Genomic DNA, 25,855 nt, shown 5'->3' with positions numbered 1-25,855 from the left:
GCTTAGGAGGTTTTAATTTGAACATCTGGAAGCAAAGTGCCCACAAGCCAGGTATTGACAGTGGCAATTGTAGAATTTCTGTCTGGAAGGAATTGAGGTGAGACCAGGAAAACAGTGTAGTGGGAGGTAGATTTATCTTAGCACCACCCTTCCTCTGGGCACACCCGGTTTTATCCTTGGGGAAGAGACCCCCTGGAAAAGAGCTGATAGAGATCATTGTTGGGGGAGGGAAGGGTCCAGTCTCAGGGGAGGATTTGTTGGTCCAGTGCACTCTCATCGCGCGCTGGGCTTTAGAGAGGCGGCCCCGTGCCCTGGCGGAGCGCGGTACTCACAGTGTGCGCGGCGCAGGCGAGAACCAGCAGCGGAGACAGGCTGGGGCGCATGGTGCCCAGCGCGCTCCTCGCGGGCGCTCCGACGGCCACCGGGCTACGCGCTCTGCTGGCTCCGACGCTTAACGCCCAGCGCAAGGTCCCAGATCCCGGGAGGGCCCAGCACCTCCAGGAACCATGAGGGAGCCACCAGATCCTATCCGTGGCGATCCTGGGACTGCTCCTCCTGGGACCCGGAGCCCGCGAACGCGCTAAGCCGCCTGGTGCATTGATAAGGACTCAGTGCTGGCCGCTGGCTGCGCGCCTCCACCCCGCGGGGTCTGGCGGGGGCGGAGGAGAGGTGGAGAGGGGGCGCGGGGCCTGGAGCCGTCACCTCAAGCTCTGCCCAGCTCTGGACGCTGCAGCCCTCCCTCCAGCCCAGCCCAGGAAGACAGGGTCTCCCCCAGTCTACTGACGTAAGCAACAGGACCGTTGGGTGCCAATGGACACCTGAGTCCAATGTGCTCCACTGTAACAACACAGGAACACAACACCCAGCGTCCGACACAGAGAAGCAGGGGCTTGGTAAGTACTTATTGCCTTCCTTGGGGCAGCTTTCTTGAACTTTATTTCAGATTTTCACTTTTTATTTTTAAAGGTACACTCCGTTATTCCAGGAAATCTCTCAATACCTCCAAGGAAGCCTCTGATGATCAGGTGAGAACAAAGAGGACTTTCTGGTTCATCCAGGCATTTGGGGACCGACTGGGCTGACCCTGAGCTGCCTGGATGGAGGTGTTCTGCGACCTGATGTCCCTGGGAGGCTGTTATTCCAGATATTCCAGGTGACCAGCTGCACCTGAATGAGTCTCAGAATCGGCTGCCCATGCACAGGATAACTTCTGGCCTCTGAGTTCAGGGACCCCAAGTGGCTCTGGCAGGTCTAGTTTTTCTTTCTCTGGCCTGGTACTCACTCGCCTCCCTCTGGTGTCTCCTTTCTTGCCCTTTCTTCTGGAACTTTGAACCCACTCACTTAATTCCCCCCAAACCCTAAGTGATATGATGCCCTTTGCATAGATGAGAACACTGAGAGCAGAGGGTTTCCCCTGCCCAGTTAGGTGCCTGCAACTCAGAAACTCCCTGGGAGGAAAGCCTGGGTCCTCTGCAGGCATCTGCTCAGATTGCTCAGCAGCTGCTTAAGCAACAATGCACCCCAGCAGCAGCCTCCCCCAAAGAAACCTGCTATCCTAAGGTGAGGTTGGCAAATCCTAGCAGAAATAAGGGGGGGGGGTGCTTTCAGCAGTGTGTTCAGCACACATCAAGCTAAAGTATACTCACAGCCAGTGCCTCCTATCTAGGAACGTTTTCTACACAGACGATCATCAGGAGGCCTGAGATGTGTGCAGGTATATGCGGAAGTAAAATAGCAGGGAGCTGATGTTGGTGAAAGGTGAAATGTGAGTCCCTCCTTGATTCTTTCTTCTTGGAGAGCAACAATTACTTACCCCTCCTGACCTCTTTCTATTTCCTCTTTAACATGTACATACACATGCACACACAGGAATATGCAAACATGCAAGCACAGGTGAGACTAGCTCTACAGGCTGACGCACTTGAGATAATAAGGAACCACTGAGTTCTGATCACTCCTTTACCACCTCGCCTTCCTACAGAGAGCTTATAACTGGACAAACTTGGGCCAAGCTGTGATTGATTGGTAGTCAAGGATCCTGCACCCTATCCCATTGGTCTAATGCCCTCTGTGACAGGATGGCGGTCTATTTAATTCTGGGATTTAACGTTAGGAAACCTGCTTGCCCGCCAATATAAACTGCATTCTCCAAAACCAGCTTTATTACTAATAAAAGTAGTATTTTGCACTGGGAGTTAGTTGAGCAACAAAGCAGTTGTCTAGCATTATGAGGCCCTGGGCATTGAGGAAAAAGATAGGTGGGGAGAGAGAGAGAGAGCGAGAGAAAGAGAGAGTGCAAGAGAGAGAGAAGAGAAGAGAAGAAAGAAAGAAGAAAGGAGAAGGAAGAGAAAGGGTGATATAGGTCCCCATCTCTCAATCTTATTTTTCAATTACTCAAGATTTTGGACAAAAAATGTAACTTTTTTAGGTTCTTTGGATTTCAAAACAATGTGTATCAGACAGTGCAAAAGATAAGAGCTTGCAGTTTTTATTATATAGACTTTGGTTTTGTTTGAATATTTTCTGTAACAACTCTAGGTATTAATATTTCAATTGAAGGACATAAAAAACCATAAAACTGAAATCTGCTATATAACAAAGCCTTATAATGTCTTACGAAAAAGCAAAACAACATTTGTTCTGGCCAGTTCAATAACATCTAGCCTGTGGCAAGCCATTCTTCCTTAAGTGGGAAACTGCAAACCTCACCGAGTTGAGAAAAAAGATTGAGGGTCTCTGCGCAAGGCATGTTACAAGCTGTAGATGCAATAGGTGGCTTTGTAAAACCAGCCCAAGAAAACAATTTCACAATGAAATTGGGAAGGGGAGGAGAAGGGCAGGGGAAGGAAGGGGAAGGAGTGGGGAAAGCTCGCATGCTCTGTTAGAAGACTTTGGAGGTGTGTTATCATATCTGGTTGTACAAAACTACTTGAAGGATGGGACTTGAGCCTTGGGGAAGATTGGCACGTGATCTGTTAACACAGCTAACGAGGGGAAGAGTTAGAATTTGAACCCAAGACTGAGCCCCAGCCTGTGCCATAGATTCTTGGAGTTTCTGAAGCAAGTCTGCAAAAATCTTTTACTCTGACTGGTGGTAGGAGCCAGGTAGAAGGCCTGGTGGAAGATGGCGCCATTTTTCAAGCACTTTGATTGAGGAAGAGTCTAATGGAAGGATTATGGCTGGGCACAGTGGAGCAGGCCTGTTATCTCATATACTCAAGAGGTTGAAGCAGGAGGGTCACAAGTTCAACACAAACCAGTTTGGGAAACTTTGTGAGATCCTGTTCCAAAAAAAAAAAAGGAAAAAAAGCCTGGAGATATAGTTTAGTGGTGAAGCACTTGCCTACCATGCATGACAAAAAGAAAATAAAAGGAATGATTATGTGCAGAGAATAGGCAGGAAGCAACAAGGAGCAGGGAGGCAACAAGGATCAACCGTGAGAAGCCTAAAGAGTGAGAGATGCTCTCTTTGATTAATCTTTAGTTAGGCTTCTGGGCCTTCTTCTCATCTAAGCATCATTGTTGGCCCTGTCCTGTCCTCATTCTCCCTGGTCTGGTGTTAGCAAGAATCCTGCTCAGTTCATTCAGTGAGAACTCCCATCCCATCCTTGATCGTCATATCTGACGACAGTTCTCCTTCCCTCCTCATCTTTGATATACAGCCTCGCCTGCCCTCAGTAAGAATATCGTTAGTAGGTTTAGCAAGAATCTCCCAACTTGATATCTCCTCTCAGGAACTTCCGTTCATTGACCTCCAACTACTTCCCGGCTTTATATCTCCACTCATGCTGGAGTTGAGCCCCATCTCTGTTCCCTGTTGATCAAACCTAAATTGTGGTAGTTTTTTGTTTGTTTGTTTGTTTGGAACTAAGAACCGAACTCAGGGCCTCATGATTGCTAGGCAGGCGCTGCACCACTGAACTAAACCTCTGGCGATTGCAGCAGTTTTGAATAAAGTCCTCCTTACCATTTTAACAAATGTCAGAATAATTTTTCTTTAACAATTGGCAAGGAGCCAAAACAGTGTTCCCAGAAGTTGGCAAGAGCTATCCTAGAAGACGGGCACCCATAGGAAGTTAACCATAAATAAATAGAACTACCATTGAAATGGTGGCCTCACACAGGGAACAGGTAGCAGAATAAATACACTGTCTCTTCTCCTGGGCTTTTGTGACAGTCTTGACAATCTCTTGTGTTTTGTTCTGTTTTGGTTTTCAGTGCTGTGGTTCGAACCCAGGGCCTTACAAATGCTAGGCAAGTGTTCTACCACTGAGCTGTACCTTCACCCAATTGTTTTCCTCCATATTCATCTAAGTTCAAAAAGAGGTGACAAACATTCTGTATTAGTCAACTTTTTGACAAAATAACCAGCATATAAAGAGAAGTAATTCATTTTGCCTCACAGTTTTGGAGATTCCATCCATGATCAGTTAGGCCTGAGACAAGGCAGCACACTGTGGTGGGAGCACGTGGTAGAAAAAATCCCCACTTACATTATGAGCCAGGGGGCAAAGAGAAATCCCTTCAAGGGCACATCCTGTCTCCTAGCAGTGACACTACCTTCTGATAACATCACCTTGGGACCAAGCCTCTAACACGTGGGGCCTTAAAGGGAATTTAAGATCCAACTATAGCAGACGATAGTTCTTGATGGGGGGGAGGGCGACTCTGGGTGAGCACATGTGACTATAAATACTGTGATGGCCACTGTGGGGAAATGTCATACTCCACGCCAGTGAAGTGCATTATAACCCCATGAGAGACAGAGAATGGCCACACCTTTGACTTTGATGACTCTCCACATCTAATTCTATTCCTTTCCTTCCAATCCCACTGCAGATGAAAGTAGGACAAATAATCTGAAGTCATGACTATTCCAAACACTGGTAAGTCACTCTGTTCTTATAATGGTTACCCCGAGGATGAGACTGTCTACATTTGTGCTAGGATAAATTTCTCCAGTAGTTCCATACTGAAGCACTTATCACCCTGATGAGGCAGACATTAGGGTAAATACAAATTAGAAAAATTAAAACTTCCCTGGTGAAGAAGGAAAGAGATCATCTCCTCTCCTTTTTCTTTCAATATTTCCTTCAGAAAGACATTCTCTGTCTTTTCTTAAAAGTGAAACAAACCCCTCTTGCCAGTTTTGTATCCAAGGAATGCCTTTCTTGGGGGTTTAGAACCATCTCCCTGAAATGTAAAGTCAGGAGGAAGGGGCCCTGGCTCTCTGCTTCTGTAGGAGTTTGGCCAGGTCCTCAGCTCCTGGTTTCAACTGTCTTCTCATGCAAAAGACCTAGAAAGTTTTCCTTTTCCTTTGGAGAAAGACAGCTAGCAAGTGTGTGTTCCCTTCTAGCCATACAAAAAGGTAAGATATCTACGTATTTCTGCTGTACCTTTTGTAGAGAGTAAATGAAGCACCTACAGTCTGACTTGAGGCTTGTCTGATTATAAAGTGATCTCATTCTTCATTTTGTGGAAAGGATTCACCATTTATTATTAGAAATATTAGCCTTATTTTTTCAATACTAATAAGTGCCTATAAGATAACTTATGGTTGATACATTGTGTCAACTTGAGCAGTTTAGAAGTTTAATTGAGAGACTCAGCAGGAAGCCAGGGTTCCTTCTTTGTAAATATCCTCATCCTGTGCAAAGGAGGGCAAGGAGATTTTGTGAGAGCTACTGCCCTAGGCAGGGAGACTGCAAAACAGTATAATGAAGGAGAAGAGGCTTATTCCCCCCGGCCCCCGCCCTTTTTGCTCTGGCTGCTTCCTTGAAGTGTTGCTGCAGTGCCACGCCGCCCGGCCTTGGAACCAGATGATTATGGACTGAAACCTCCACAAACAGTGAGCTAAAAAATAAACCTTTCCTTCCTTCATTTTGGGTGTCAGATGTTTTGTCCCAGGAATGAGAGAAAAGTAACCAAGACAATAACTAATGTCCATTCAGTGAGTACTCACTAATCTGTTCCAGGTGTTGTGCCAAGATAAGGAGGGCTGAGAAAATTGTCTTTGACAACCTCAGCCAATGTACAAGGCCAAGGTGTTACGACTGCACCTTCTTCCAAGGACCCAAGACAATGATTATTTCTCAAGACTAAGAGACTTGTGTTTTTTGATCATCGTTTCTAATAAAGCAACCATAATGTGGTCTACAGTTTGAGTTTCTTTGCCTTAACCCAAGGCCTATTTTTTTTCTTGTGTAAAGTAGGAAAATTGTTCCAAGAATTTTGAACCACATGCATCTATTATGTTTTCAGACAACAACTTCTGAATAATAATACATGTTAAGCCTCTTGTATCTTTGCTAATAAAAAACAGAATAACATTTTAAGAAAAGACTTGGTTCATCACATATGGGACAAACCTCTTGGTTGGCTAACATGAGCAACTATAGAATGTGTGGTAGGTGATACTGCAAATTGCAACAAATTCTATGAGAGCAGATAGTAAGGAACAAGACCAAGCTAGGTGGATTAATACATCAGCTTAATTCTTATCTGTTGTGCCGCTTGTAGGTAAAATGCATTTAAATATCAACAATTTCAAAGAGTCACGCATGTAGACGAACCTCTACTCCCTTTGTCTGATATAAAAACCTTCCTTTCCCACTCTTACCACCCCCCAAAACAACTAACCACAGTGGCTTAACCTAGGCTACTGGTCTTTGCCACAACAACCTGACTGAGAATGTAGCCAGCTTTGACTGGAAGAAACCAAAGGATGGAGAGACGCAAAGCTGTCACACTAGGATGTGGCACGGTATAACTGGAGCCCTGAAGGAGCCTCACTCTGTCTCTCTTCTTCTTCTCCCCTCTCTCTTTTCACCTTCTCCCTCTTCCCTCTTTCTTCGGACATTCCTTCTACCTTTTAAATCAGTTGTCATCACTTGTAACTGGAACAGCCCTGACTGGCACCTGAGGAAGGCCTCCCAGAAGAAGTGATGTCTGAGCTGAAAGGGCCCGTTAGGGGTGCAGGAGCAAGGACAGCACTGGGGACGGGGGTAGGGGAGTGGGGGCGGGAACTGGCTGTCCCTGGATGTCTGAGTCTAAGGTCTTCACCAAACAACCACACAAGTGCAAAGATCTCCTCAGTCGTCTGGATATGGAATAAACCAAACAAAAAGACCTGTGCTCCCCTGACTGTCAGCTTTACCAGGAGCTGAGCTAATGTATTACTGATGAGCCATAAATAATGGGGCAAGAGTGATTTCCAATTCAGTCCTGAAGTACAAAGTAGAACACTGACATTTTAATGAGGTTTTTATGATTCAGGCTCATTGTTTACACTCTGGAAATGCGGGCTGGCTTTCTCAGGAAAATAGGTTTTTCTTTACTTTTTGAATAGGCCGCCTCTATTTGTCAGCATCCTTTTGAATATTTATATGAACCATTATAGTTAAAGCAAGTCAAATAAAAGAGACCAAATAAAACATACCTGAAAGACTGTGTTGCTCATACTTCCAAGTCAGTGTCCTCACTGGATGGAGCAAAGCAAGGTCAGGCTCACCCCAAGCTCCCAGAGGACCCCCTGGCTACCCATGTTGGCCGAAGGAGAAAATAATGTTGGCATTCTGAAAGGCTGAGGCAGGAAGACCACAACCTTGAGCTCAGCCTGAGAATTTAGTGACTTAGCAAGACTCTGACTTTAAAAAACCAAAAAGCTAAAGAGGGCTGCAGATACAGGTCAGCACAAAGTCCTACCTTTAATTCCAGGTAACGTGCACAGACACAGAGGAGTGGAGAGAAAAAATGTTGCCATCACAAAACTGGGTTCAAACCCTGATCTAATCATAAATTAACTATGTGACACTGGGCAAGTTACCTGAGTCATCAAAGCCTCAATTTCGTCATTTGTGTAATGGGGGAAAATAATGTCCATCATTTAGTGTTTTCTTTTGTTTCTTTTTTTCTTTAAGATTTTATTTTGAGGCAGGTACTTGATATGTTTCTTAAATAGCCTTAAGTTAGCCAGATCTTCTTGCTTCAGCCTCCTAAATATCTGAGATAACACATGCGTACTACTATATCCTGTTTGAGGTTGAAAATAATTCCAGTGCATTTAAATTATTTGTCCTGATCATTGTTCTGCTCTCAGATGACAGCATTACATCATCTATCAAATGACTCTGCCTCTGAGCTTTCAAATCTTCCAACTGAAGCCCCAGGCATCAGTGAGAAGAAATAAACCTTCACAGCCATGCCTCATCTGAATTCCTATCCCTTCTCTGGGTTAGAACAAGTAAATGAATGTAGTTGCTTCAGATCACTAAGTTCAGGAAGTAACTTGTTACAGAACAATATTCAATAAATGCAACATAATTTTTAAGTTCTGCAAGGAAAAACCCTAACAGTGACAATTGGGGGGAAATTCCAACAGTTATCACAGAACAAATGGTTGTATTTAATATGTGAAGAACACCAACAATTCAATAAAGACCAGAAATCAAACGATAGCATCAGTAAAACGTATTAAAAGAAGAGAAAAATATAAATGTCTCCTAAACATGAAAATATTCTCACCTTTACTTATGTGAGAAAGCAAAAATCAAAAATACTATTGCGATAGAAATTTTTATCTATCAGAGCAATGAAAATAAAAAAGTTATACTTGTTGTTGATGCTATAAGAAAACAAATGATCCCATACATGACAGGTAGGAGTAGAAATAAGTGCAATACCCATGGAGAGTAGTACTTTGACAACAGTTAATATTACAAATTGACAGACCCTTTGACCACAGCACTAACCCTTTGGTGACTTTTCCTACAGATACACTCACATGTATACGCATGCACAGTCTTGCAGGAATTATGTGCTCCCTTGTCCAAATAACAGCACTGCTTACAGAAGCACAAGATTAGAAACCTAAATATTCAACAATAGAGATGAGCAAATAAATTATTAAATATTATACTGTCATAAAAGAGAATAACAAGGTACTTTATACAGAGATGTGGGATGATGATACAGATAGTTTTTTAAGTGAAAAAGAAGAGTAAGCTATTTAGGCTCTAAACAAAGAATAAAGTTCTCACAAACACAGGCATTCCTAAAAGACAAATATGAAGCATTATTTACCCTGAGGAAAGGAAATTTGCTAACTGATAGAGATGAGGAAGAGATCTTTTTTAAACTTTTTGAATTATATGAGTATATTCCCTGATTTCCAGCAATATATATGATTTGAATTTTACTGATTTATTTCTCTACAATGCTGAAGATCAAGCCCAGGATCTTGTGGATGCTAGGTAAGTGTTCTACACTGAGCTATACCCCAGAGCCCCTATGATTTAAATTTTGGAAACCACTTGGTATAATGCATTAAGGCCACTACAATTCTACAACTATCTTTGAGGTTCCATCACGTGCCATCAGGGTGCAAGGTCAGGAGCACACAGCTTGGTGTAGACAGAAAGCCTTCTTTTTTTTTCATTTTTTTTTTTTTTTATTTTGAAGATAGTAAAATACAACAGAACAAGGCAGAATAAAGCCAACTGTGACAGTGTAGTGAAATTGGTACAGAACTTCACAGCAGGTTACTGGGATAACAGCAATAGGTATTACAGTGTATCTTGTTATCATCACAATAGTTGTTCTTTCAATCACATATAGCAAAATAAAATGAAGTACAGAACATATCTTATTCCAACATGTAAATTTACTGTATTTGAATTCTGATTCAAACTGACAAACACTGGGGGGCATTCACAAGACTACTGAGTACAATATATTCAGTAAAAGGTGAAAGATTTATACAATTTGAAGAGAAACTAGAGTATACTGAGTACAATATATTTGGATATAAGAAATTGTAATTTTAAGATTTTTTTTTTAAGAATCCTTATCTTTTGGAGGCACATTCTGAAATATTTATAGATGAATTGATGTATGGGGTGGTTTTCAAAATAATACAGAGTAAATACTGCAAAGGTCAGGATGAAACAAGATTGGCAGTGATAGGATCATGGTTGCAGCTAGGTGTAGAGATTTCTCATAGCACTCCAGTGCTAGTGCAGGACTACACTTCTTTGGGAAAGGCCTTGTCCCATCTGACCCTGTGTCTGGTCCCCCAAGTTGTCTATTGATGGTGTCTCAGCACTTTCTCAGTTCCTCCTGGAAATTCATTAGCCTTGCATATCACAAGCTGCGTTTTCTGTTCTCTATCCGTCCCTGGGCTTCACGACAGCTTTGAGCCCCGAGGCCTTAGGCGGGGACCTGAGGCCGCCCGGCTCCGCCCCACCACCGCCCCCCTATCCCGGCAGCCCGGCTCCCCCCACCGCTCCCCACCCCCAGGAGCGCGTCCACGTCGTCATGGCGACGCTGAGAGCAGGCGCTGGCGCTAGCAGAATCCTGCCTGGGAACTTTCTCCAGGGTGAGCGGCCTCCAGGGGTGGCCTAGAGGCGGCCCAGCGCCACTGCCGAGCGGCTGAGGCAGTCGGAACCCAGAGCAAGTTCAGCCATGTCATCCTGGCCTGTGTGGGAGCAGAAGTCGGGCCCCAAGGGTTTGGAAAAGAACGGAGTGGGCGTGGATGGCTGCACAGAGACAGCTGTGGCCGCCGGGAGGAGCTTCCGGGTCAGAGGCCAAGGCCGGGAGCCAGCGGGAGGGGTGACAGTCACCACCAGTTCGGTGGTGGAAGGCAAGCTGCGTGATCGCCTTTTAACTCTGTACATTATTGAAGTTGAGGCCAGGATTTTGAGGCACCAGGAGATGGAGGAAGGGTGAGGCTAAACAGAACAGCCTTCAGGGATGCTAACGTGGGGTGCTAGTGAGAGGGGGTGAAGGGGAGCTGACAGCGGAAACTGCTTTCTCAAAGTGATGTATTCACTGTGTTTAGCTTGATGCTGTAGATTGTTGGGACCCTGAAGCTATGGGCTTTCTTCAGGAAAAAACACAGATTCACCCCTAATTTTACATTCACTTTTAGAGCTTCACTGAAACAGCCTTCTGGTCTGACAAAAGGCCCTAGTTTAAGGGTCTTAGTTATGGAAGATGTTAGCAAATGTGGGATCTGTAAAGTGCAGTTACAAGGCGATCAATCGTTAGCATCAAGTGAGAAATAGCCACAGTAATTTCTAAAGACTGCTGACAGGTATTAGGATCCAGGGGGACCTCATGAGAAACAGGGGTTTGAGATGAGCATATTGAGGGAAGGTGAGGCTCGCAGAGAGGAGTGCTGCAACCTAGGCTGAGAGCCGCAGAGGGCCTGGGATTGTGCTCTTCTCTCCACATCTGGCTGACTGTTGACTTCACTGTCTCCTGGCCTCCTGATAGCAAGGAGGACCAGCAAAGTGACTTAGAAATGCCACAAATGAATCCAAGTGTGGAAAGGATCCACAGTCTCATACTTCTAAGAAATCGATTCGGAGAAATCTCAGAAAGAGGCATCCTGTTAACTGCTTGCTTCACTATTTTCCAAGTTTACTTCACTGTGGGAGCCTTCCTGTGCTCCCAGAGTATTTTGGGGGAAGCTCTGGAAGACCATGGAAGGGTTTAGAGCAGCCCCACACTGGGTTGTGAAGTGTAATGCAAGAAGATTAGTGGGGCCAGCTGTGTGTGGAAGGGGAATAGCTAACGGAGACAAGACATAGGGAGGGCCTGCACCGCAGTAAACCGTGCAAGAACCAGTGGTACATTTGTCAGAACTGGAGCGGAAACGTGCATGAGAATGATCATACTACTGCTCTTTTCTCTCCAGGAAATAACCTCTGATTCTAGAAAAAAGACTCATTTTCCTTGATAAAATGCCAGCAGTGAAAGCCTCCAGCCGAGAATTAAGGAACATAGAAGACCCCCTGAATAATGAAGTGCCCCTCCTTTTGAAGAGCCTGGTGGAGGAGCCCAAGAGAAGAGCAGAAGTACCGAATCACCTCCTCGAATCAAGTAGGTGGTTAGGGAACAGATGTGCCTTACAGCTTAGGTCTTCCCAGGAGTTCCAAAATGCAGAAAGCGTAATGGAATTTCGGTGCCAGTTTATCTTTATTGGTTTATAGGCTCATAATAGGTTTTTTTTTTTTTTTACTCCCTGGCTGTACTCTCCTCCTGTCCTTTTCCTGACTCATCTCTCTCCTGCTTGAATGCTCCTCCACGGTTCTCCTTACATACTGAATGAAGTTATATGACCTGAGCTCAGCCAGGCCCATTCCCAACTTGTCCACAGCTGCAGCATAGGTTACCCTGCTACTTCAGACCACCAGCATTTCACAGCTTGTTGCCTTTTCCTACATTAGTGCTGAGCCTCTAAGTGTTGGAATATGCTATACACAGGGTAATCCGATAATACAAGTGTTTAAGTTTGAAAGTGTATTACAGTAAGACATTGCTCTCAAAATACTCTTTCTTCAACACACTTGTCCCATCATTCTTTCTTTGGTAGTTCTGTAAATCTCCTTTCTTGTCTTTACAAGGCATAATAAAAAAAAATATAGTGAAAGAGGCTGCCAAGTGCCATCCAACCAGAAGGCATCCACTGGTGCCTTCAGTGCCCTCCTGAAGGCAGGCTCATAAAAACATTACAGGGTGTCCTCATCCAGTTTACTCACCAGATCTGGTGCTATACAACTTCTAGCTTTTCCCCAAAGCCAAAAAGACCAGGAAAGGTAAACAGTTGAATTACTTCAGGATACTGAGACAGCCATGTAACTAAAGACATTCAAGAAAGGGACTTCCAGAACTGCTGCAGAAAATGGTCAAAATGATGGCATAAATATGCTCAAAGTGAGGATGAGTATTGAAGATTAATGGCAATGTATCTTTTACTATCATAATTTTTAAAATGTAAACACTGTATTTTTGTTGGAATAAGCTAATCATCTTCTCTGCATTATTCTCATTTAATCCACCACAACAATCGCGTGAAATACATTCTTTTCCTGTTTTACTGTTGGGGAGCCCAAGACTCACTGAAGTCCCATAATTTCCTTGACATGGCACACTTCAGCTGGTGTTCAACTGGCAGCCCCATGTCTACCTCTTTGTCACTACATGTGATTGCCCAATCCATCTTTTAAGGCCAACCTTAAATATTAAGAAATGTAGTGTTTGCTGTGACTCTTTGTCACTGTAGAACTTGTCAAGTACAAATTGGCATGCTTCATATCTGGATGTTAGCAGAAAAATGGTAGTTTTACATTTACTTGATGGCCCTAAAATAGTCTTTCAAAATTAAAAAAATACTGAGTGATGTTATTTCAGCACTTTAAAAATGGCCAAATAATAAGCAGGAGAAATCACCAGTCCCCCTAAAATGCCCGCTTCATGTGCCATTCCAGTCCTTCAGTTTGGCCAAAAGCTGATGATGTGACAAGGCTATAAGAAGAAAACAGCGCCAAACAATTCCCCCATGCTTCAGATTATCCCGGCACTGAGGAGGGGAAAGGGACGGGGTGGGGGGGCGGTGTCTGTCTGTGCCAAAGCCACAAGGTTATCCTTTATAAGAAATTAGATACCACAAACATTCTGGGGGGGGGCAAGTTAGTGGTTAGAAGCAGACAGATCCGGGCTTGGTTGTTGGCTATCAACTGTGGGCTCATTTCTTAACTCTATTAAATCTCAGCTGCTTCTAAACTGTGGAAATAATAGCTCATAGGGTTGGAGGGAGGACTATAAGCAAATGCATGAGAGTCCTGCCTGACACAAAACAGGGAAGAAATGAAAAAGGTCATTCACTGGGGTCTCAGTGACTTCTCCATGTGCTTCTGCTTCTGTCTAAATAAAAAGCTCAAAAAAGATTTATAGATCTGGATACATTTATGAGCTCAGCTTGCTTTTGGAACTTAAAAAAAGATCCATTCACATCACCACAAAGGCAATTTAAAGCTTTATTGTCTACAACAGTACTCAGAGCTTTAAAATTATTTTACATCATGTTGTAATGCTGTCCTGAGGAAGCCAAATAATAAAAGTTAAATGCACAGTAATACAATTAAAACACTTGGTGTTTGGATTTTTTGAATTGCTTATTCATCGCATAATAACTAATTTCAGTGGTAGAGCAAAAACAGGGCATATGGTTTTTATAAGTTGGTGTTTTATTAGAAAATGTTTATAACATGTTAAGAGTAAATTATTTTAGTGGGTAATATACATGATATGAATTTGTGCTACAATGGAAGCGCATCTCCCAAGTGATACTTAAAAATAGAGACAAAGGAATCCACTTTATTTGGAAACATAATCTTGTTGACAGCTGTATTTAGTGTCTTAAAAACTTCCATGTGAGGGGGCAGGAGGTTTAGCTCAGCAGCATAAGCGCCTGCCTTGGAAGCAGGCAGTCGTGAGTTCGATCCCCAGTACCGATAAAAAGGAAAAAGACCAAAAAAAAAAAAAAAAAACTTCCATGTGCTTAACATGTCTTAAAGAGATCCTATGTTAATAGAATCTTTAGGAGAACATGGTAGATAGATAACAGCAGCTACGGAGGCTCTCTGAGATAGCCAGCTTAGATTCCAGGAATGGTGTCGTGTGGGGAGTCCTAAGCAGGGGGAGATATACCTGCTGACCCAGGAACGAACTAAGCTGAGAGAAACCAACTGGAAATGCAATCCCGGTGCTGCGACGGGAAAAGCTAAAGTCTGAGTGCCGAAGCTGGAACCTGTGCCTCTGGAAACCACGGCTTGAATTTCTGCCGCCGCTGCTGCATCTGAATCTTCACAGCAGGGATAGAGACACGAAAGCTCTGAGAGCAGGAATCCACGAACTGAATTGAAAGCAAAGCTGGCGGGGAGCCCTGCATCAGCCTGCGGTGAGTGAGCGGAACAGGGACCCGTCCGTATACTAGGAGGCTTCAACAGAGGACATTCTGGGACCAGGAAGACTAGCCAGAACAGGACACTGCAGTGACTTCAGTCACATATTCCCCTCTCAAGCAGCATTGGTGGGGAGCACTTGACCTGAGTGATGCTGCAGACTAAGACCAGTAGACTAGGCCAAACCAGGTCCCGGTGCCTGGCAGTGCACCCTAATGCAATGAGGCCTTCAGCAGGTTGACTGACCTGGAGGGGCGAACCCAGCATAGGCTGCCCAGTACACTGCAGTGGGCAGGAAGACCTAGCCGGCGCAATTCAAACAAACTGTAACCAAGAAAGAAAGAAACTGGGCCTCCTATATATGCTTGTATGGAAGGAACAAAAAGTATGGAGAGAGGGAGCAACAAGAAAGGGTCCTTAGTCCCCAATCCTGAGAACACTGATCCAGGAAAGGTAAATGCAAAGGAGAATGAGAACAGAAAACATGCAATATCAGGCATGGCACCAATAGACATAAAGCGATATCTCTGGGACCTCATAGACAAGTTCAAAAGTGACCAAGTAAAGCAAGATATAAGTAGAATAGTTAAAGAAATGCTAAGCACCTCCCAATAAAAAGCAGATGGTGGAATGGAAGGACAGAAAAAAAGGGGAGAATTGTTTGATGGAGAAAATAGAGGAAATGTAGAATACATGAAGCAGGTTCAAAGAGATTACCAGGAAACTAAAAACTGTATTGAAAGCTGGCATAACAGCTTGAAAGAAACTAAGGATAGATTATCTAAACTAGAGGACAGATTTGTAATGTGGGAGCATGAAAGGAAACGCTTCTTAAAAATAACAAGGAAACAAGCAGTAAGAATACAAAGGCTAGAATATGATAAGAGGACCTATAACTTAAGAATTAAGAATGAAAAGGAAGAAGCAGAGACTGCAAAGGCTATTCACAGAAATAATCAAGGAGAACTTCCCTAATATGGGAAAAGGTAAAGATACTCAGATGTATGAGGCATACAGGACCCTGGCCACCTACAACCCAGACAGAACTACACCCAGCCATATAATAATCAAAATTCCAGAAATCCAATATAAGAACAGAATATTAAAAGCTGTCAGAGACAAGAAACAGATCACTTACAAGGGAACACCCATCAGAATTACAGCAGACTTCTCAGCACAAACCAACAAATCACAAGAGTGTGGGGCAAAATAATTCAAGCTTTGAAAGATAACCTCCAGCCAAGATTGATATATCCTGCACAACTGTCCCTAGAAATTAATGGAGAAACAAAGTGCTTCCAGGATAAAGAGGAACTAGGGGAATTTGCAACCACCAATTCAACTCTACAGAGAATACTGCGGGACATTGTAAAAGAGAAAGATACCAAGATTCCAGAAACAGTGGCAGAGAGGCCACAATGAATGGAGCAGAAAGTAAAATGAAGAAGACAAACTGACAACTAATGACAGAAAAAGGGCTCAACAGAAATGAGGCAGAGAAGGTTGGATGGTAGGAACAGCTATATTGGAGAAAACAAGTCATCATAATAGCTAGTGCTGATTTAATATCATCTTGTTTTGAAGTCCCATCAAGTTTTTGTTCTTCTGTCTCCATTGGTCTTAACATGCTGTATCTTATTGGATTTTATTATGTGTGATAATATAAAAAAACTTTTATAGACAAGGAAATAATACAGAAACCATTGTTTATTTTCTGTTAGTTGGTTCTACAGTACTACCCTGTAGTACTGTCATTCTCTTGAATGGTCTTATATTGTCTTAATATGTTTGATGCTACAGTATACGAAGTTATACTCAAAGATTTCAAGGAAAGAGACACTATGGTAACTACTTTTATGTTGGGATATCTAAGCAAAACACTATTTTGCTTAAATGGTTATGTTCTGACCTGTGCTGTTCTGTTGTTATGTCCTCGTTTATCTCAATCTCCTTTTTTAATTATTTTTTTATTTTTATCTTTTTAACTAGGGAAAAATTAACTAAAAAATAGTAGGATATATTATAGTAACCCACACTGATTTCCTATTAACTTGATTTGAAACTCTGTATTGCTCTCACCATCTTGTTTTGATTGATTTTACTCTATTCTGTTTTGCTTGATAGCACCAAGTTTGAGAGCATAGGCAACAACTGTGAAGACAATAAGATTCACTATGATGCCCATTCTGGTTTGACTATTATCTTTTTTTGAAGTCCTGTGATGTCTCCACTGTTTTGGTTTTATTGGTTTTGTTCTTTACTGTTTTGTTCAATTTTATTATAACTGATGATATAGGAATTCTTTTTAAGATAGCAAGAGGCATTATGGTAACCATTGTTGATCACTTTGTATTCTGTTTTTACATCATGTACTATGTCCATCCTTTTGATTTGACTGACTCTGTTTTGTTATATCACCTTTGGTTTTATTCTCTTCAAAAAAATGTAATAAGAACTGTGGGAGTAATAAAACCCAAAATGTGTAATTTTCATTTAAAAAAGAGAGGAAAGAAAGTGTTCTAAAGGATATAACTGCATGTATATTTAAGCGTGTAAGATAGATAACCATACTACTGAGTTTTTGTTGGATTATTGAACAGAACTATCTGCAGTCTCACTGTTTGAATGTCCACTTTATATGCTTTAATTTTGTAACTTGAACAACTATTTCTAAGGTGACAATATGTAATATATTAACTAGTGATTTCCTACTGTTTTTTTTCTTTAAAATTCTGTATAACTTGTACCCTTTTTCTATTTTTTTTCTTCTTCTCCTTAAATAAGATTTTTTAAAAATAGAATCTTTAATTTAATATTTCCTGTGAGGTCTCAATATGTACTTATCTACCTTGTTTTTATAGAGATTTATGCCAAACTTCTGAATAATAATGCTATACAAGCAAGACCTGGCATAGTGCATTTTGGAGGCTATCAAATAGAAAAACAGCACCAACAGATTCTGGTAGGTACTTTGTAAGAGCTATAATTAGTTATGGTAATGAAATTACATTACTGTTCTGTATTTATATTATCCATTTACCTAAAGAGCATCATAATTGGCTGAAGTGCTAGGCTAGAAATGTAGATCCGTGATGATGAATTTTAAAGATGCAGCAAACAAATTACTTCTTCTCTGAGCAAGGGCCCTCCCAGGGAAAAGGTTGTCTCTTTCCTGTGAGTTTCCACCAGCATGCATTCCATTAAGCTTTGGGCTTGGATGCCTATGCCTAAATCAGTCATCTGGCCAGGGAGGATTTGTTGAAATCTGGGGAGGGAGAAGTCAACCCCAATGAACAAGCTGCAGAAGAGACAGATGAAAGGCTGGACACAAAGTAGCCAGAGCCCACAGTGACTGAGAGTTTACAAGGAAGATTAGTCCTTCTGTGTGCCCTTCATTGACCTGGACGGTGACCAGAGTAGGCTCTGTGTGAATTCAGAGTCTCCCCTGTGCAAAGCCATGTGAAAATATACCAAAACATTTATGTCAGCTCTCCTACCTCCATGACCAATTGTATAGTCACACTGAGCAGCATATCTCAAAACTGCTCCACATGGGGCCTAAGATTTGAACCAAACTGGCCTCTGGGCTGTTGGGGTCTCTTCCTGTAGCCTTCTGAGGCCCTGCATTTATACTGATGTTCTCCCTCTGGTCCTGTCCCTAGCTACCACAGTACTACTTATGGTGCATTTTTAAAAGTCATCTCTTAAAGGGCATCATTTTAAGGCAGAGTTTCAATTATGATGTTAGACCCTTTAGAGGGAGAACCATTAGTAGAGGAAACTGAGATGTGCCAGAGCTATAAGGAAATGAAGTTAGGTTTCTACAAGGCAGTCCCCAGCATTGGGGAAAATGCTGTTTCTGAATTCCTCCTGCACTTAACACCTGGGGAGAAACCTGTTGGGCCCAATATTCCTGCTTAGCAAGAGGACTTGTGTTTAAAGTTGTGCCTAGGAACTTCTCCACCACCCTGCAAAGACCTGTTAGGAGATGGCATCAAGACCAAAGTTAATGATTAATTTTAGAGTTTACTTTTCCTTATTGAACGGTCCTGTCTAGGTTATGGTAGCATAGATCTAAAATAAGTATTATTCATACTTACTGTTTATAAGCCAAATAGATATCAAAAGCTAAAATAAGATTTCATTATTTGCTCCTTATTATACTCACCTTTGACAGCTTCACTGAAATATAATGCAAACAGCATTAATTTACACTTTACAGTACTCATACCATTCAGTGATTTCTAACAAATTTACCTATCTGCAGCCATTAGCACATTGTAAGTTTAGAATATTTTATCACCCCAAAAAGAAACCTCACACCCAGTATCAGCCTCTGTATTCTCTGTCACATCCCTTGCCTTCACTCTATTCCAGCCCCATCCTAGATGAGCACTCATCTGTTTCCTGAACCTAAATTTACCTATTCTGAGCATTTCACGTGAATGAAATCATATAACCAGGTAATCTAGGATGGACCCATCTCAAGAGTGTCAGCCTAAATTCTATAAAGACCTTTTCTCCAATAAGGCCACATTCACAGGTTTCTGGGAATAGAATGTGACATATCTTTTCAAGACCACCATTCAGCTCACTGTAGTTTTATTTGCATTTATTTAATTACTAATGATTTGAGTACTTTTTATGAGTTTACTGGCTATTTGTCTCCTTTCTTAGAGAAACACTGGTTCAAATCCCTTATGCATTTTATATTTAAGTGATTTCTCTCTTCATCCTTGAGTTTTCAGAGTTTTTTTTTATATTTTGGATAAAGTCATTTGTCAGATATATGACTAGCAAGCGTTTTATCCCATTCTGTGAGCTATCTTTTTAGCTCTCTTAACAATGTCCTTTGCAGCACAAAAGATTTAAATTTTGATTAAGTCCAATTCATCTGTTTGTTGTCTTGTCACTTATGCTTTTGATGTCACTTCTAGGGATCCACTGATAAATCTGAGATCATAAAGATATACTTCTAATTGTTTTATAGTTTTAGCTGTTAAATGTAACTGTGTGGTTCATTTTATTTTTTATGTATTGTATAAGTTGGGAGTCCAACTTCAGTCTTACTCATGTTCCAGTGTTTTTTGAAAAGACTATTCTTTCCCTGTGGAATGACCTTGACACTCTTGTTAAAATTAATTGATTGTAAATGTAAGAGTTTGTTTCTGGACTCTCATTTCTACCCCACTTATCTGTATGTTTCTCTTAATGATATTGCAGCACATGGTTATTGTAGAAATTCCATATGAATTTTAGAATCAGTTTGTTAATTCCTTTCTAAAAAATAACAGCTAAGGTTTTTTTTTATAAAGGTATGTTGTATCTACCTGGTGAGTATTGCAATGCTTTTTTAAAAAATGGTACTGGGGCTTGAATCCAGATTGTGGTATATGGGAGGTAAGTGTTCTACCACTCAACTACATCCTCAGCCCCTCACAACCTTGCACTTGCCAGGCAGGCACTTATGCCACTGGGCTAAATCTCCAGCCCCCTAAGAAAATATTAATGAAGAAAAAATACTAAGAAATAAGATTTTGTTAGACAAGATTGAGCTTTGGAAGGTCCTAAAATCATGGTAATACGTACGATTGTTTTGTCCTCCCAAAAAACAACTTTCACTTCCTCGGTGGGTCATGGCAATCCCACTGAAAATGCATGAGGAGCATGGGAGTTTGATTTAATTACTGAAAAAGATCTGAAGCCTCAACTCTGCTTCATTCTGCTGGAGAACAGAAGAACATCTGTCACTTGTAGTGCCTGTCCCTTAGCACATACCACAATGTCCAACACTCAGAAGGTGCTCAAAGAATGCTCAAGAAGGAATTGTATTGAATATACTTTCTTGCAAGAGATTGACTTAACAAAGACTCATGAATCATACTGCTTCTATCAGGCATTAAAACAAACAGAAATAGATAAAATTACAAAATTACTTCATCTTAGAAACACGCTGAGAGATATTGGAAGAGCCAGCCTTCTGTTTCTACCAGCAAAGTGAAGTGGAAGCCCAAAGATATTACCTTGAGATTCTTGCCAAACAAAGAGAAAAATTCACCAACTCTGTTTTTATCTTGATCTTGCTACAGGAAACTATGCAAATTGCCCAAGAGTGAAATAACTGAATGTGTGTTTCAAACCACAATAAATTGTTCATTAACGTTTGGGATCGATCCAAGTTTGGCTAAAGGAACTAAACCATTTTACTTTCATTCATAGTGAAATCACTGCTTTGAAGTACTTTAAATTTTGAAATAATGGTCCCACTGTTCTCAAAATCAATACTTCTTACATTACTTTTCCTCTTTGAGGAAAGATTTTTGCCTGGGAAATTATATTTATTAAGTAAACAACCCATCAATTTTCCTGTTGACAGCCACAAACAAAATTGCTAGCCTAGGAAGCCTTGTCTTAAATAAAGAAATGATACCTTCTGGCTTTTAAAAATACTCATATTACTTTTTATTTCCCTATTATAGTTTTTAAGGACCCCTGAGATCTTTATTTTCAAAATTAGGGCAATGAATCTTAATGGTTTCTCCTCAGGGTGTAGGAATGGGAGGAATTGAAAGCATAGTAAAACACAGCATATCATTCTAGAGTGTCGGTTTTACTCTCACATTTTAGAAAAATGCAGTACAGAACAAAATTTTAGGGTAAAGTGCACGACCAACACACGTTAAGGTAAAACAGACTAGAGGGGGCTGTTTGAAATTGGGCCTGTACTCTGGGGTGAAGTACTGATTTTCTCTGAGATGATGCACCAGACTGAGAGGAGGTGCTTAAAGATCCCAGCTTGGACACTGAAATACCTTTCAGAGCACTACTGTAGGGATGTTTGGTCTCTAGATCCAGTTGCTCATATACCAAAGTAGAAACTCCAGAACAATATTACTCCAGTTAATCCACACATTCTGGCATCCCTCCTGCTACCAGAAGCTCCTCCGGCTATTTTGGTAAACATCGTTGAAGCTCCATAGGTGCTGCTTCTGGAGCAGAGATGCTGGATTGGGATCTTTTAGCACTCACCATGGACTCTCGGAGTACAATCACTAGTTTCTTCTACAGGGGACATGCTAAAACCCATTTGTACATCCTTGTCTGTTTTGCTGTCCTTGTGGGATGATTTTTAGGTAAATGATTGATGGTAGAGCCACTTCTACTCCCTGATCTCCCTGGACTCCCAGCTCAAGGCCTTTACCATCCCCCACTTCCAGCCCCATGACCAGTATGAGGAGAGAGGTCTTTCTCAAGCTTACCAGATCCCAGGAACCTCTTCACCTCCATGTAGATCCTACCCAAGCCTCTGAGCGTGATGGCCTAGTACATCTATCCTCCCCATCTCTCATGGGAGGACTACTCTTGTGTGTTGGGTCCCTGAGAGCACAACCTTCACCAAGACTGTGCCTCTCCAGGGCCTCTACGAAGCTTTCATTTCTAGACTTTTCACATATTTTAATATGAAAAAAAATACATAACCAAACAAAGTCAAAATTGTGGTACTTCAAGAATGTTCCCATGCAACAAATAAGAACTTTTAACATATGCAAATACCACTATGGTCTCCTTGGGAGCTAATGTGTGAAGTCTAATACAGGACCTTAATGAATACTAGACCTCAGACAATGAGTCTCCCAGAGCCCCAGTGACAAGCTGAGCCTCTGGCCTGAACTGTGGAAACCAAAGGCCACTCAACCCTGCATGGCACAGGCGAAGCCCAGATTTCTGAAGCTCAAAGTTCCTGCTTCCCTGTCCAACAGCGAGAAACCCTCTCTTTCCTCAGAGAAAATTCTGTCTTTGGATGGTGGGCTTCTACTGCTGTCTGAGTAGCCTTTGCCATTTGCCCAGGATGGGTGAGGTGCTGCCCCAGCCACAGTTTTCTCCTGACTTTCTGAGGGTCTGAGTATCCTCTGACCCCAAGACAGTGGCCTGGAATTAGAGAGCCTGTGGGAGCTGGTGGCTGACCTTTAAGTTCAGGGGACTCTCAGGACCACACTAAATTCAGTAGAAAGTGCACACAGTAAACCTTCAGGATTGAGGAGGCCTCTAGAGGACCATGTATTCTGGAGGCCATAGGGTTACAGACCCTGGTATCTTTCTTTGGGGAGCAGTAGACACATGGGCACATTTTGTTGTTTTTTAAATGATATATGGGAAACTTCAAATCTTTTACAAAGTTTAAAAAATATGTCTCCTCATATCCATTTAGGAATAAGATGAGGTATAAATGCATGAGGAGATGAATATACAAATAAATAAATCAGTGTCTTGGCTCTAACCATGTCTTTCTCTCACCCAGCACCTGGCCAACATTTCTGATGAAGACACACATGTTCATATTTTACCCCCGCAAACCAAATACTTTCAGATCAGCTATGTGAAAAAGGTAAGTGGCCCTTGACCATCTCCGCTCCCCATGCTGCTCCTTGCTGGACTTCTAGGTCTCAAGCCTGTTGGGGCTGTGGTAGTATTGTGTGTTGTCTCTCACAGGGCTGTGGTCTGTGAGGTCTGGGGCTTGTCCCAACGAGAATCAACTTGCTTTCCAGGAAAACCGCCTCATCCCTGGCTTGTCCCTTGCAGTCACCATTACATTTTCTCCAGATGAGTGGCGCTACTACTATGACTGCATCCGCATTCACTGTAAGGTTAGTCTCCTCCAACTGTTTTGGCTGGGAGTTGGCCAGCACTCAGTGAAGGGAGAGAGAGATGGAATGGCCCAACAGAGCTCCCTCAGCCTGGTGCCAGGTGTTCCTCAGGCGCCAGTTTGACTGACATGGAAGGGCGCTGTTCAGTGACACGCACATCCATCTAGCCATCACACAGTGCTGGGCTACTGAGAACCTGGGTTGGGACAGTGTTAGACTGCTGAGAACCTAGGAAGACTCAGAGTACTGTGTGCTGCAGGTGTCCAGAGCCCTGTGCCAAAACCTCCCTTACTGTGTGGCGATGCTCTCTCCTAGGGGCTAGACCAAAAAGCCAGTGATCACCAAGTCAGGATTATAGATTAACGACTACCCTCAGTGTCAAGGACATGGTTCACGGAGGAGGCAGCCCTGCGATTCTCAGGCCTGACCTGGCACACTGTGGGGTTGGGATTCTTCTGAGTCTCTTCTAGGTCCTACATGTCACACTTTGACCTCCAGAGCCAGCTATCCTTGTTGTCAGTTCTCTTAAAATAGCCATCTGCACCCCTTCATTTCTCTCAATTGCAAACCCAGTTCTGAAACTGAGGAAAACTCCAAGTTAGCTCCATTCTTAAGTGTTTCAAACCTGAAGCATGAGTGGGATATGCTAGCCAATGAGTTTACTTTTATTGCTTACAATTCATACAATAAAGTGACTTATAAAGTATTTTCTTTTTAATTTTTTTTATAAAAGTCATGGAAACTTGTGACTTTAATTTTTATGAATTGATAGAATTTTCTCATTGACTCACATCATGTTGGTGATGCTTCTACACTAAGGAAGAAGCATTCTTCAGAGCTAACACACCTCAAATATTTTAGAACAAGGAACACATTTCCTTAATAACGTGACAAACCATTGTTATTTGTGTGAGTTTTAATGTTTTGTTTTGGTCTGTTTTTTTGAGACAGGGTCGCACTATGCAGTTTGGGTTAGCCTTGGCTTCACTGAGTAGCCCAGGCTGGCCTCGAACTCACAGCAGTCCTCTTCCTGTCTCCCAAGTGCTAAGATTACAGGCATGCACCACCACACCTGGCTTAATTTTCTTTTAAATCCTAAAAATGGAACCAGAATATCGTCTTCAGAATGGATACTCAGCAGAAGAAAAATTTCTAGGCTAAGCATTGTGTAGCGGGCTGTTTATAATAATACACGTTTCCTGCCACTTACAATAGTGCTTAGAGCAATAGCCAATTTGTGAATAGCACTTCTGAATTTTTAAGATCATCATTTGCTTCCTTTCTTCAAAATACCTTTTGGGAAAGGTATGATTGTCTCTGTTTTACAAAGGAAGAAATGATTAAAGGTCTTGTTTGATGCATTTTGCAGAACTAGAACCAGGTCACTGTGTCCTTTGCCAGTAAACTGCTCTCTATCCTGAGCTGCTCAAATCAGATGACTGTGCTGGTTTTGCTTTTTCATGCACTGTTGAAGAGTGTCTCAGCTTTTGATGAAGCAGAAGCAAACAGAATGGTGGTTATATCTATATGAAGGCATCATTTTCCTCAGCTCTTTCAACAATAGTGAACATCATTTCAGTGAAATATACCTAACATCTTCTACACTTTATGTTGGAGAAAACTCAGAATTTCTAATGTACTTAAGTACTTTAGCTTAAGGGAAATTTTTATGATAGCAAACAAGATGAAATTATACTTTTCAAAATGTTTAACTTCACCTTTTCTCACTAATTTTAGGGAGATGACACCTTGCTTGTTCCTATCCATGCCTATCCTGTCATGAACACCCTGGACTTCCCCACATTCATAAATCTATCAAATGTTCTCCTTGGTGAGAGGTGAGTTACCAAAATGAACTGGCAAGATGTCATGGGATGTGAAAGATAGGAGATATACAAATAAAAACTTAGACTTGTGAGATTTTTTCCTAATGGAGATTCTCCTTCAGGAGATTCTCAGCCTGAATTAGACTGGACTTAATGATTGCAAAGGCAAAACAAAGTAAAATACAAAAAATAAGTCAAATATTGTAAGAAAGAAAGGGAGTGCTTGGGGTCATTTAACTGAAAGGTGCGGATCGGATCTTCAGGCACAGCAGAATGTAGGATTTAAATCAGGTTACAGCACCTGACTCTCCTCATATCCTGCTTCTGGTACCCTGTGCTTCCTTCTTGACAGATCCCCCTTTTGGGGGGCTAGACAGCTCCCCAAACTAGCTTGGTTACAGGGGTTATTGGAGGAGCTGAGGGGTTAGGAGGATTCAAACAAAAAGTCAGGGTGAGTCTTAATAAACCAGCGTAGGTCACACGGCCATACTTACCAATCTGTACATTAATAGTTACAAGTTTACAGTAGAAGCCAAGTCTCAGATTCTCCCTCTCCCTTTCTTCTTTTTGGTCAAATAGTGAATGATTCAAATTATAATTATTATATGTCTCATTCTTTGAGTAACTACTTACCAAA

General features: G+C 42.0%; 2 protein-coding genes and 1 long non-coding RNA gene across 5 annotated transcripts in view; 2 read left to right on the top strand and 1 right to left on the bottom strand.

The window, feature by feature from the left end:
- The window catches only part of Sctr (secretin receptor), a 65,336-nt gene extending 64,874 nt beyond the window's left edge, over window positions 1-462 (bottom strand). Inside the window, exon 1 of the mRNA XM_003478611.4 lies at window positions 333-462. Coding sequence (XP_003478659.1) covers window positions 333-383 — 51 coding nt within the window. The 5' untranslated portion in view covers window positions 384-462. The remainder of the gene's footprint in view (window positions 1-332) is intronic.
- A 200-nt stretch (window positions 463-662) lies between these two features.
- On the top strand, window positions 663-6,253 carry LOC134478265 (uncharacterized). Its single transcript, XR_010050764.1, has 3 exons — window positions 663-893; window positions 967-1,025; window positions 4,840-6,253. It is a non-coding gene; the product is annotated as an uncharacterized LOC134478265 (long non-coding RNA).
- Window positions 6,254-10,268: 4,015 nt separating this feature from the next.
- Cfap221 (cilia and flagella associated protein 221) overlaps window positions 10,269-25,855 on the top strand; it is a 122,873-nt gene continuing 107,286 nt past the window's right edge. The window contains exons 1-6 of one of the 3 annotated variants that reach the window (XM_063258946.1): window positions 10,269-10,375; window positions 11,699-11,883; window positions 17,609-17,709; window positions 23,047-23,133; window positions 23,294-23,392; window positions 25,130-25,230. In XM_063258946.1, the coding sequence (XP_063115016.1) occupies window positions 11,745-11,883; window positions 17,609-17,709; window positions 23,047-23,133; window positions 23,294-23,392; window positions 25,130-25,230 (527 nt within the window). In that variant the 5' untranslated portion in view covers window positions 10,269-10,375; window positions 11,699-11,744. The other 2 variants (XM_063258947.1, XM_063258945.1) reach the window with 2 other exon arrangements.

This window comes from Cavia porcellus, unplaced genomic scaffold, assembly GCF_034190915.1.
Source record: "Cavia porcellus strain 051 isolate PalLab524CR breed Dunkin Hartley unplaced genomic scaffold, mCavPor4.1 scaffold_12, whole genome shotgun sequence".
NCBI classification, from domain to species: domain Eukaryota; kingdom Metazoa; phylum Chordata; class Mammalia; order Rodentia; family Caviidae; genus Cavia; species Cavia porcellus.
This window is presented reverse-complemented; position numbering and strand designations above follow the sequence as displayed.